At 37.4% G+C, this 13371-nt stretch overlaps 1 protein-coding gene across 1 annotated transcript in view; it reads left to right on the top strand.

Moving 5' to 3' along the window:
- COG5 (component of oligomeric golgi complex 5) overlaps window positions 1-13371 on the top strand; it is a 370238-nt gene that overhangs the window by 265022 nt on the left and 91845 nt on the right. The window contains exon 12 of the mRNA XM_003268142.3: window positions 3193-3397. Coding sequence (XP_003268190.2) covers window positions 3193-3397 — 205 coding nt within the window. The remainder of the gene's footprint in view (window positions 1-3192; window positions 3398-13371) is intronic.

Below are 13371 nucleotides of genomic sequence, written 5' to 3'. Positions count from 1 at the left end.
CACTCTTTTTAATTTTAGTCATTTGAACAGTTATATAGTTGTATCTCGTTGTGGTTTTATTTGCATTTCCCTATTGACGAAATAGGTTGAGTATTTTTTTTATGTGTTTATTTGCCATTCATATACCTTCTTTGATAAAGTTCCCATTTTTGAAGTTAGGCTATTTTCTTATTATGGAGACTTGAGAGTTCTTTATGTGTTTTAGATACAAGTGCTTCATCAGATATATGTGAAATTGATTTTCCCTTTCTGGGGTGTGTATTTTCATTTTCTTAGGCATATTTATTTTGAAGAGCAGACACTTTTAATTTAGATGTTGTCCAGTTTATCAGTTTCTTTTGCGGACCATACTTTTGGTTTCATATCATGTCTAACTCAAGAACAGAAAAGTTGCCTCAGATGTCTTTTTTTTAGAAAATTTAATCTTTTTTGAGTTAATTTTTGTATGAGGTACAGAGTGTGGGTTAAAGAGGATATTTTTGCATATAGCTATTCAATTGTTACAGTATCATTGTTGAACTCTACCTGTGTCCACTAAATTGTGTTTGCACCTTTGTCAAAATTCAGTCTCCCAGATATGTGTGGGTCTATTTTTGTACTCTCTATTCTGCACCATTCATTTATGTGTCTGTCTTTACCCCACTATCAGTGTATTGATTATTATAGTTTTATATGTCTTGAAATCAGGTTGTGTTAGTACTCCAACGTTGTTGTTTTTGTTGCCCTGACTATTCTGGGTTCTTTGCATTTTCATATGATTTTTGGATCATGTTTTCAATTTCTACTAAAAGAAATCCTGCATTGATTTTAAATTAGATTACATTTAATATATAGATTAATTTAGGGATAATTTACATTTAACAATATCTTGGAACTATGAATGTTCTCTCTTTCCATTTATGTAGGTCTTCTTCATCTCAGCATTATTTTCGCAGTTTTCAGTGTGCAGCTATTTCCCATTTTGTCAGATATATCTAAGTATTTCATATTTTTAGTGCTATTCTAAATTGTATTCTTTTAAAATTTCAACTTCTGATTGTTCATTGCTAGTATACAGACATATGACTGAGTTTGCACATTAATCTTATATCCTGCAACTTTGTTAAATTCAGTTATTATGTTAACTGTAGTAGCTTTTCTCATAGATTCCATCAGATTTTCCATATAGATGCTTGTATATTGTCTGTCTAAAAAGACTGTGTGCCTTTCCAATCTGAATGTCTTATTTATTTACTTATTTACTTAGGCCTCATTACACTGGCCAGAACCTCTAGGATATTAGAAGTGGGGAAAGCTAACATTGTTGTCTTGTTGCTGATTTTTGAGCAAAAGTATTACTTATTCTCTTAAGTATTGTATTAGCCGTAGTTTTTCATAGATGCCTTTTATTAGGTTGAGGGTGTGTTCCTTTCTGTTCCTAGTTGACTGAGAGTTTTTAGTAGGAGTGAATGTTAGATTTTTTTCAAATGCTTTTTCTTCGTCTATTGAAAGAAGCATACGCTTTTTCTTTTAAGTTTGTTAAAATATGAATCACATTGATTGATTTTCACACATTAAGCTGACCAGGTATGTTGGCTCATGTCTGTAATCCCAACACTTTGGGAGGCCAAGACAGGAAGATTGCTTGAGCCTAGGAATTAAAGAACAGCCTGGGCAATATAGTGGGACTATATACATATATAATTCCAGGTGTATGTGTATATATATATATATGCCAACTATGAATTTCTGACATAGATCTCCTTGGTCATGATGTATTATACTTTTTATATATTGTTTGACTAGATTTGATGACATTTTGGTTATAATTCTTGCACCTATCTTCATAAGGAATATTGTTTTGTAGTTTTTATTTTTCTTTAATATCTAGTTTTTATATCAGGGCAGTGCTGGCCTCAGAATGAATTGGGAATTGGTATAGAATTGCTTTTATTTCTTTCTTAAATTGCTTGATAAAATTCACCACTAAAGTCATCTAAGTCTGCAGTTTTTCTTGTGGAAAGATTTTTAACTAAAAGAATCAACAGGTATAGTGCTATTGAGTCTATCTATTGCTTCTTGAGTGAGCTTTGTTAGTTTGTTTCTTTCAAGGAAATTGTGTATTTCATGAAAGTTTTCAAATTTATTCACAAAAAGTTGTTCATAATTCCTTTATTACCCTTTCAGTATCTGCAGAATATTTTGTAATATGTAATGAAATCATCTCTGTTATTCTTAATATAGGTAATTTCTTTCTACTCTTTTTTCCTAATCCATCTGGCTAGGAGTTTGTCAATTTTACTTATCTTTTCAAAGAACCAGTTTTTGGTTTCAATATTTCTTGTTTTCATTTTCTGGTTCATTGATATCTGTTCTCAGAGCTTTATTATTTTATTTCTTCTGTTTACTTTGGTTTTTGTTTGCCCTTCTTTTTCCATATTCTTAAAATGGAAGTTTAGGTCATTGATTCGAAACTTTTCTTCTTTTCAAATGTAAATATTTGCATAAATTTCCCCCAAGTACTCCTTTGGTGACATCCCACAAATTTTGATATGTTGCATTACAATTTTTGTTCAGTTCAGAATACTTCTAATTGCCCTTTTGATTTCTTTTTTGACCCATGGGTTATTTAGAAGCATCTTGTAGTTCCAGATATTTGAGGATTCTTTTCAGGTATCTTTTTGTTACTGATTTCTAATCTGAAACTATTTTGGTTAGAGAACAAGCTTTGTATGGCTTGAAGCCTTTTCGATGTATTGAGACCGGTTTAATGGAACCAAATATTGTTGATCTTGGTAAATACTCCATGTGCACTTGAAAAGAATGTGTGTTTACTGTTTTGCATGAAGTATTGTGTGAATGTAAATTAAGTCAATTGGGTGTTAGCGCTGTCTAGTTTTCTGTCCCGATTTTCTGTGTACTTATTTCTTGATTCTTGAAAAAGGGAATTGAAATCTTCAACTACAATTGTGGGTTTTTCTATTTTTTTTTTAATATAGATTAGGTTTCAAAATATATGACCTGCACATCAAATGCAGTGAATAGTCAAAGTGGAAAATTATTATTATTAGCATTATTATAAAAGGCCTCATTAGAACACATCTTTGGTTTGCCCTATAGTATGGGTTATTTGGAACATTATCTTCATATGCAAAAGAAACATTTACTACATGTTATTATTTTTCTAATTCATGTTCTTGTTTTGCTTGGCAGCTTCTATGTTTTTGAAGCAGGCATTTGAAGGAGAATACCCCAAATTATTACGTCTTTATAATGACTTATGGAAGCGTCTTCAACAGTACAGTCAGAATATCCAAGGGAATTTTAATGCAAGTGGAACTACAGACCTCTATGTTGACCTACAACACATGGAAGATGATGCACAAGATATATTCATACCAAAAAAGCCAGATTATGAGTATGTTTGTTTAATTTGACCTGTTAGTTGGCATCTTAATTTTATTTTTATTTTAAATTTTATCTTTTATTTTTATTTTAAATTATAAATTAAGTATATACCAAGTCTCTAAATATTTGTAATTTATTTGTATACCTTAAAAGACTTTGCAAGACTTTTAACTGAAGAAGTCAGTTTTCACCCTTAGTTGAACACTTCTGGCTCCTGCTGGAGTCAATTTTAAAGTATAACACTAAGTAGGATGATGAGAAGCTAGAAGATGATCATACTGTGGTCATTGTATTTTAATCAATGTTATAATATACCTGTAATTACCTCAGACAGTATCATTTATTGATGGACCACTTGCATAAATGTGACATAAAAGGAACTTGGGTGTTCAGAAACTACAGGGGAGATAAATCTTATGCTGGGATAGGTTCTCAGTCAATGTGTTAAGAAAAAGCAGAGTGGATCACTAGGTCAGGAGTTCGAGACCAGCCTGATCAACATGGTAAAACCCCGTCTCTACTAAAAATACAAAAATTAGCTGGGCTTGGTGGCACTCGCCTGTAATCCCAGCTACTCGGGAGGCTGAGGCAGGAGAATCGCTTGAACCCGGGAGACAGAGGCAGCAGTGAGCTGAGATCGCGCCACTGCACTCCAGCCGGGGCGACAAAACGAGACTCCATCTCAAAAAAAAAAAAAAAAGGCAGAGTGTAGTCATCCCTTGGGTATTTGTAGGGGATTGGTTCCAGGACCCATTGGGAAGCTCAAGTTTTTTATGTAAAATCATACAATATTTGCATATAACCTATGCACATCATCTCTAGGTTACCTATAATACCTAATACAATGTAAATGCTATGCATAGAGTTATTATACTATATTGCTTAGAGAATGATAAGAAAAAATGTGAATAAATGTTTCATTATAGCCACAACCATTGTAGGCCTAACTAGGTTTTCAATCCATGGTTGGTTTAATCCTTGGATGTAGAATTTGCAGAAATGGAGGTCCAACTGTATAGTTAAAATTACCCCTGAAAATCTCTTAGGTCATCCTTGAAGTATAGTAGTATAGCCATATTTAGGAGCCATATTGGAAACCAATATACCATCTCAGCAAGTTTAGCCCGCCCAGCTTTCCTCCAAAATTGAAAGAGTATTTGAAACTTTCAATTTGAGCATCAGATCAAGTGATGGGCTTTCACACCTTTCTTTAAACACTAGAATCATATTTATTGTGTCAAGGCTGCCTAAAGCAGTAGCAGTTTCTTATCACCTACCTTGTAAGAAAAATATTGGATAGACTCATGGGTGCTGTTTAAACAGTTGTTTGTTTCTCTTTTAATTTTATTACTAAATACATATAGTTGAATTTGTGTCCAGTATAGTTAGAAGCTCTGACTAGCAGAATACAGTATATAGAAGTTCTGACTAGTACTGGGCAGTGTGACACATGCTTGTAATCCCAGCTACTTGGGAGGATCTCTTGAGCCTAGGAGTTAGAGGCCAGCCTGGGCAGCATAGTGAGACCCTGTCTCTCTTTAAAAAAAAAAAAAAAGTAGTTTTGACTGGCAAAATAAATGGCCATGATAGGTTAGAATCATGGAATGAGACCAGATTATCTTCTCAATAACTCTTTTATAATAGGCAGATTCAGTAAGGCCTAATGGAGAGGGCAAAAGAGAACAGAACCTATGTCTGTTGATCTACAAAGATTTAATGATATATCATTTTTTTTAAAGTATATATAAAATAGCAAATATAGTATTCTATTTCTGCCTTAGTTTTATTTTTAAATCTATGTGCATGCACTAAAAAAGGTCTAGAAATATACAAAGGAAACAGTAACAGTTATTTCCAGGAGGTGGAATCCTAATTTTGTATTTTCTGCTTTTATGTAAAATGAATATATGTTCCTTGTGTGAAAGAAAGAAAAGAAAAGAGAGAGGGGGAAAGAGAGGAGGGAGGGAAGGAAGGGAAGGGAAGGGAAGGGAAGGGAAGGGAGGAAGGAGGAAGGAAGGAAGGAAGGAAGGAAGGAAGGAAGGAAGGAAGGAAAAAGAAGGAAGGAAGGAAGGTAGGTAGGTCACTGTGTGAGAAAGGAAGGAAGGGAAGGAAGGGGAAGGGAAGGGAAGGAAGGGAAAGAAGAAAGGCCACGAACTTTGGAAGGCCAACATGGGCAGATCGCCTGAGGTCAGGAGTTCGAGACCAGTCTGGCCAAAATAGTGAAACACCATCTCTACTAAAAATACAAAAAATTAGCTAGGCGTGGTGGTGCATGCCTGTAATCCGAGCTACTTGGGAGGCTGAGGCAAAAGAATGGTTTGAACCTGGGAGGCAGATGTTGCAATGAGCCGAGATCGTGCCACTGCACTCCAGCCTGGGTGACAAAGCAAGACTCAGTCTCAAAAAATAAATAAAACCGTAAATTCAATGGAGGTAAAACAAATTAGAGCAAAAAAGCTACTGTGTTTTCACTAATAGGATATTATTGTCACTTTTTGGATATGAATTCAGTTAAGTGGTTGGTGAGGAAAACGAGATATAGGAGGCCATATTTGAAGATGTCAAAAAATCATCAGGGTTCAAGGACACAAACAAGGAAGAGTTGAGTTTTCATAGATGGAAGTAGCCAGTGGAGAGGAAAAGAGATGGGAGATGTAAGAAAGAAAAGAGAGAATGAATGGAACCAGGCCCTAGAAGAATCAGAACAGAATCAAAACATGAATAGCCAGGGTATCATTTTTCATGATTCATTACTTGTGTCAAATTTTCAGTAGAGATAATTGCTATGAAGAAAATAAAATAATGCTGTAGAGTTGCTTACTATATAGGATGTCAGAGAAAGCTTCTATGAGGAGGTAACATTTGACCTGAGATCTAAATAGTGTGGAAGAATCAACCATGAAAAATTTAGAGTAAGGTTTTTGCAGGCAGAAGAACAAATTTAGAGGCCTTAGGAAAATTAAGACTGGGTGCGGTGCGGTGGCTCACGCCTATAATCCAAGCACTTTAGGAGGCTGAGGAGGGTGGATCACTTGAGGTCAGCAGTTCGAGACTAGCCTGGCCAACATGGTGAAATCCTGTCTCTACAAAAAAAAAAAAATATATATATATATATATGTGTGTGTGTGTGTGTATAGATATATATATATGTGTGTGTGTGTGTATATATATATGTGTGTGTGTGTGTTATATATATATATATATACACAAAAATTAGCCAGGCATGGTGGCACATGCCTATAATCCCAGCTACTCAGAAGGCTGAGGCAGGAAAACTGCATGAATCCAGGAGGTGGAGATTGCAGTGAGCCGAGATCGTGCCACTGCACTCCACCCGGGCAACAGAGTAAGACTCCGTCTCAAAAAAAAGAAAAAAAAGAAAGAAAATTAAGATGAGGAGGTTTGACGAACAGAAAGAAGCCAGTGCAGCTGGAACATAGTGAACGAAGAAGGGAAGTGTTTCAGATTGGATCAGAGAGGAAAGGAAATGTGAGATCAGGTAGAGCTTTATAGGCAATGGTAAAGGGCTTGGAGTTTATCCTAATAAAGTGAGAAACCATTGATTTAGAGGAATGATATGAACTGATAAACATTTTAAAATTAGCACTGTGACTGCTATGTAGACAACTTAGGGGGGACCAGCACAGAGTTAGAGAAGTGGAAGAGGGTAAGTGTTTTGTTTATCCAGATAAGAGATGATAATGACTTGAACTAGGATGAGCAGATGAGGTGGTAATTTGGTCAGATTGATTCAAGATGTATTTTTGACCTCAAGTGATCCACCCTCCTCAGCCTCCTAAAGTGCTTGGATTATAGGCGTGAACCACCGCACCGCACCCAGTCTTAATTTTCCTAAGGCCTCTAAATTTGTTCTTCTGCCTGCAAAAACCTTACTCTAAATTTTTCATGGTTGATTCTTCCACACTATTTAGATCTCAGGTCAAATGTTACCTCCTCATAGAAGCTTTCTCTGACATCCTATATAGAGGGCAAGCCATGGATTTGAGAAGACAGGGGAATCAAGGATACGACTACTTAGTGGAAGACTGATTGGTTAAGATAGGAAAAATTTTTTCAAAGCATTATATTTAATTAATATTTTTCTTTTGAAACTGGCAAATTGGAAATGCAAATAGAGTTGTTGAAAAGGTAATTAAATATGAGTCAGGGCTAGAAATACGTATTTGGAAGTCATCATGCACTTTATTTTTATTTTTATTTTTTTAGATGGAGTCTTCGCTCTGTCACCCAGGCTGTAGTGCAGTGGTGTGATACCTGCTCACTGCAACCTTTGCCTCCTGGGTTCAAGCGATTCTCCCACCTCAGCCTCCCGAGCATCTGGGATTATGGGCACACACCACCATGCCCGGCTAATTTTTGTATTTTCAGTAGAGATGGAGTTTCGCCATTTTGGCCAGGCTAGTCTCGAACTCCTGACCTCAGGTGATGCGTCCGCCTCAGCCTCCCAAAGTGTGGGATTACAGGCCTGAGCCACCGCACCCTGCCATCATCATGTGCATTTTTTTAAATCGTGGAATTGGAAGAGATTACATAGGGAAGATGTATATATAGAGAGAAAAGAGAGCCTTGGCCCAAGAAAGGTGCCAGCATTTATAGATTAGACAGTGGAGTGGCAGCCTACAAAGGAGACAAAGACAGAAAAAAATGGTGAGATAGGAGGACAACTCAAAGCAGTGTGGAGCCCCAAAGAATGAGTTCATTTAAGTTGGAGTCCAGAAATGCTCCTAAGAGCAAACAGCAAAATGAAGAAGCATCTATTCAAGAAAGTCTAGGAAAATTTGGTCAGAAAAACTGGAGCCTGTGGTATTTGAGTCAAGATTGTTCCCGTCTTACCCACCTCAGCTTAGTGAAGTGGAGATTGTTCTCTAGACTACAGTAGCCAAGAACACAGGGCTCCCTCTCTCCTAGCTCCCAGCTGGAAGGCTGTCTTCCTGGGAAGAGCAGGGCCTCAACATTTTTCATAATGACCTCAGCAGAAAGCTGCTGAGGCTAACTTTCAGGTAAGCGAGGTCAGGAGTAGGGAGCTCCCATATTGTGCCCAATTCCCACGCAATGAATGGGTCCTTGAGCATGGCAGGCTCAAAGTACTGGGGCCCTAATTACCTTTGCCTGGGCTTTTGAAATAGTGATTCTTTACCAGGAAATATAAACTGAAAGGACCTCGTGCAATTGCCTTCCACCAAGTGCTCACTTCCTAGAGTGAGGTTGTTCCCAGACCAAACTGAGGGTTGGGCTGCTATTTCTCGCTGCCCAATAACGAGATGCAGATGAACTGGAGAGGAGGAGAGTTTTTTATTTCTGTAACCAGTTGCAGGGATAAGGCCCAGAAAATACCGCCACACCAACTCAAAATTACAAAGTTTTCCAGAGCTTATATACCTTCTACATGTAAGTGTATGTCTACATGTAAGTGTGCATTTATCTAAAGACATAAGTGATTAACTTCTTTTCATCTATAACTAAGTTCTGAGTCTTGAAGACCTTCCTCTGGAGCCTCAGTAAATTATTTAATCTAAATGGGCCCCAAGTGCTGGGGTGATTACTCTTATCTTTTCTCCTACTAAATCATGGAGGTTTGGGGAGTTCTTTAGACTACCTATAAACTTGTTTGTGGAGGCCTGGAGAGTTTCTTCAGATCCTGAATAAAACTTTTTAAATCCTAAACGGGTCCTGTTAAGAATTCCTTCGTTACCTTGTCATGCTTTAAGGCCCAGGAAAGGCCTAAGCAAAACTCTTGGTAGACTTTTGTTATATCTCAACCTTTATATAAGGACACTGGCTCTTTCAGCTTTTAATATTTAGCTTAACCACTCAGTCAGTGCTGAAAGTTGTTATGGAGGCCTACATCAGTGAGACCTGGCCTTCTACAAGGTGTCAGTCAGAAAGAAGCTTGCCATTTTCTCCACCCTCAGGTCGAGAGCCCTGGCATAAAGATTTTTACTTGGGTAGAGGCAAGCAATAAATCAGGTCCTGGGTCAGACATGGTGGTTGGTCAGCAATTTGGGAGACCAAGGCAGGCAGATGGCTTGAGCCCAGTAGTTTGAGACCAGCCTGAGCAAAACAGACCCCGTCTCTAGAAAAAGTAAAAAAGTTAACTGGGCTTGGTAGTCCACACCTGTAGTCCCAGCTACTTGGGAGGCTGAGGTGGGAGGATCACTTGGGCCTGGGAAGTCCAGGCAGCAGTGAGCAGGGATCATATCACTATACTCCAGCTTAGGTGACAGAGCAACACCCTTTCTAAAAGAAGGACACAGAAAAAGAAAGGCAAAGAAAGGAGAGGAGAGGAGGAAAGGGGAAAGGAAAAGGAAAAAAGAAAGAGAAAAACAGCCCCTTTTCTCTTCCCCAAGTAAGTGACTTCATTTGCAACTGAACCTGGAGAAGTTTAAACCTAAGGGTATTCTGAAAAAAACGCTGGCAGTGTGGTGAAAGGCAGTGGGAGGAGACTTGTAGTTCTAGTGAAGATAGCTGAATGTAAGCTAGCTCCAAGGAGAGATCCTGAGAATAAGACAGCTGGGAGGAGCCCCTCCTGGAATCAGAACAAATATCAAACATGACCTCAGAAAGTGTTCTATTAAAGGAGCTACAATTAGCTCCTTTGTAGATGCCTTTGTAGAGGAGTTTGTGCCTCAAGGCATTGTTGAAAATGTAGAGCAGTCAGTTAATGGAGTTTAGTATCTGGATGTGGTCAGAAAAAAATGAGGAAGATAATCCTGCCATTAGCACTGCCATCTCAAGGTGACTATTAGCATACCCAAAGCTGTGTCTAGCTGAGGAACATCAGAGATTGAAGACTGTGGGAGAGAGATAGACTTCATTAAAATAATCCAGCCAATCACTAAACAGATAAAAAGCAAACAACAATAACAAGCCTTAGAGCTGGGGGTACCAGTACCCAGAGTTGCAACATTGTATCTAAAATGCCCAGTTTTGGCTGGTTGTGGTGGCTCACGCCTTCCTTTAGTTCTGTGAATAGCTTTGACCTGGCAGAGAAAAGAATTCACCAACTTGAAGCTAGGGTGATAGAGATTACACAAGTCAAAAAACAGAAAGAAAAGAATGAAGAAAATAGAGCCTCAAAGAAATGTGGGATACCATTAAGAATACCAACATCTATGTTATAGGAATACCACAAGGAGAGGAGAGACGTAATGGAGAAAAAACTTGAAGAAATAGTGAATGAAACCTTCCCAATTTATTGAAATACAATAGCCTATCCATCCAGAAAGCTCAAAAAACTCCAAGTAAGATTAATGCAAAAAGACCCACAAACAGATACATCCTAGTAAAAATGTCAAAAGTCAAGGACCAAACCCTGAAAGCAGCAAGGGAAAAACTATATAATCGGCTGGGTGCGGTGGTTCACACCTGTAATCATAGCACTTTAGGAGGCCAAGGAGGATAGCTTGAGGCCAGGAGTTCAAGGCTAGCCTGGACAACATTCAGGTGAGACCCTGTCTTTACCCACTCCCCATGCCTGCTTCCCAAATACAACTACACTTCACTTACAAGGGAGTCCCAATAACATTAACAGCTGACTTCTCAGCAGAAACAAAGGATGCCAAAAGGTAGTGGGCTCAGATTGCTCAAAGGAAAAAAAATGAGCCAAGAATCCCATGTCCAGTAAAGCTGCCCTTTCAAAAAGAAGGCAAAATACTTTACTTGATTTAAAAAAGAGAATTTGTTGCTAGCATTCCAGCTTACAAGAAATACTAAAGAAAGTTCTTCAGGCTGAAAGCGAGTGACCCCAGATAATTCAAATCCCCACAAAGTAAAGGTAATTATGAAATTATAAAAGACAATATAAACACACATTTTCTTCTTCTCTTAACTGACCTAAAAAGCAATTATATAAAATAATATGTATCGACTGTATAAAATAAAAAGTGTCTGAGACAGGTCTCTATTAATTTAGAGGTTTATTTTGCACAGGTTAAGGATGTGCCTGGGAAGAAGAGACTCTAGTCACTGAAGGATCTGAGACCTGGATTTTTTCCAAAGAGGGTTTTGAGGACTTCAAGATTTAAAGGGGAAAGAGTGGGCAGGAAGGGAAGGGGAAAAGAAAAAAAGTGGGGAGGGTAGGTAGTGAGATAAGTGGTCACATTCTTGTGAGGCTTTGATTAGCACTCACTGAATCCACATGTTACCTGTGAAAGAAGAGGGTACAGGAACAGTCGGTTATGCATTTGTCTCATGTTCAGCAAATCTGCATTTGTCTCATAGTGGGCAGTAGAATTATTTCTAATATTGTCATTGTGCCTATATGTGAAGATAAGCTGTTAATTTACAGGATCAGGGTAAGGGAAGCCACCTGGAGAGGGATGTGGCCTTCCATCTTGCAGCTGTTTGGGAACAAAGGAAAGGCAGTTTTTTTGGATAACTCAATTTCCAAGCTTAACTTTTATCTTTGGATAGCAAGTTTGGCACAAGAGGTAGGAACAAAGCTGAAATTTGCTAGGAAATGATGACAGATAGTAAAATAATAATTATAACAATTCATTGTTGGGTTTATTAACATAAACAGATATAATATGTATAACAGCACCACAAAGATAAAATACTTAGGAATAACTTTAACAAAAAGACTGCAAATTTCTACTCATAAAACTGTAAAATATTGTTCAAAGAAATATCTAAATAAGTAGAAAATCATCTCATCTTCATGAATTGCAAGACTTGACCTTGTTAAGATGGTAATGCCCCCTAAATTGATATATATCGATTCAGTACAGTAGCTATCACTATCAGAATCTCAGCTGAGTTCTTTGTAGAAAGTAACAAGTGATTCTAAAATTCATAAGGAATTTCAAGGGACCCAGAATAGTTAAAACAATATTGAAGAAGAAGAAGAAGAATGTAGGAGGGCTCACAAGTCACTACAAAGCAATTTTAATCCCGATGGTATAGTACTGCCTGGCACAAGGATAGACATAAAACTGAGAGTACAGAAAGAAACCCATAAATCTATGGTGAGTTGTCTTCAAAAACTGTAAAGACCATTCTTTCAATTGAGAAAGAATTATCTTTTAGACAAATGGTGCTGGGACAGCTGATAGTGACATGCAAAAGAATGAAGTGGTGCCCTTCACATCATATACAAAAATTAACTCAAAATGGATCAAAGATTTAAATATTAGATTAAAAGTATAAAACAAGGCTGGGCACAGCATCTCGTGCCTGTAATTCCCAGCACTTTGGGAAGCTGAGGTGAGAAAATTACTTGAGTCCAGGAGTTTGAGTCCAGCCTGGACAAGATAGAGAAACCCCATCTCAATAAATCAATCAATATAAAAATTAAAAATATAAATTTTTAAATGTATTTATATATATATATATCACAAAACATAGGGGCAAATCTTTATGCATTAGGATTTGGTAAATAATTCTTAGACATGACACCAAAATCACAATCAACAAAAGACAAAATTATATTTAAATGATATTTTGGACTTTCTGAAAATTAGAAACTTTGCTGCTTCAAAGGATTACCATTAGGAATGGGTGAAAATATTTCTGACTCATAGATCTGGCAGTTGACTTGTTTCAGAATATATAAAGAACTCTTTCAATTCAACCATAAAAAGACAAATTACCCGATTAAAAAGTGGACAAGGGATCTGAGCAGACATCTCCAGAAAACATAGATGACCAATAAGCACATGAAATAGATGGTCAGGAAAATACAAATCAGAACCACAATGAGCTACTATATCACGCCCCCTAGGATGTCTATAAACAAAAAGACAGTAGCAAGTGTTGGCAAGGATGTTGAGAAATTACTATCCTCATATATTGCTGGTGGAAATCTAAAGTGGTACAGGGCCTTAGAAAAGGGTTTGGCAATTCTTCAAACTTTTTTTTTTTTTTCTTGAAACTGGGTCTCGTTCTGTAGCCCAGGCTAGAGTGCAGTGGTGCAATCACAGCTCACTGCAGCCTCTAACTCTCAGGCTCAAGCAGTCCTCCACC

The sequence above is a fragment of the Nomascus leucogenys genome, chromosome 13 (genome assembly GCF_006542625.1).
Source record: "Nomascus leucogenys isolate Asia chromosome 13, Asia_NLE_v1, whole genome shotgun sequence".
Taxonomy (NCBI): Eukaryota; Metazoa; Chordata; class Mammalia; order Primates; family Hylobatidae; genus Nomascus; species Nomascus leucogenys.
The sequence above is the reverse complement of the archived record's forward strand: the minus strand, read 5'-3'. Positions and strand labels throughout refer to the sequence as shown.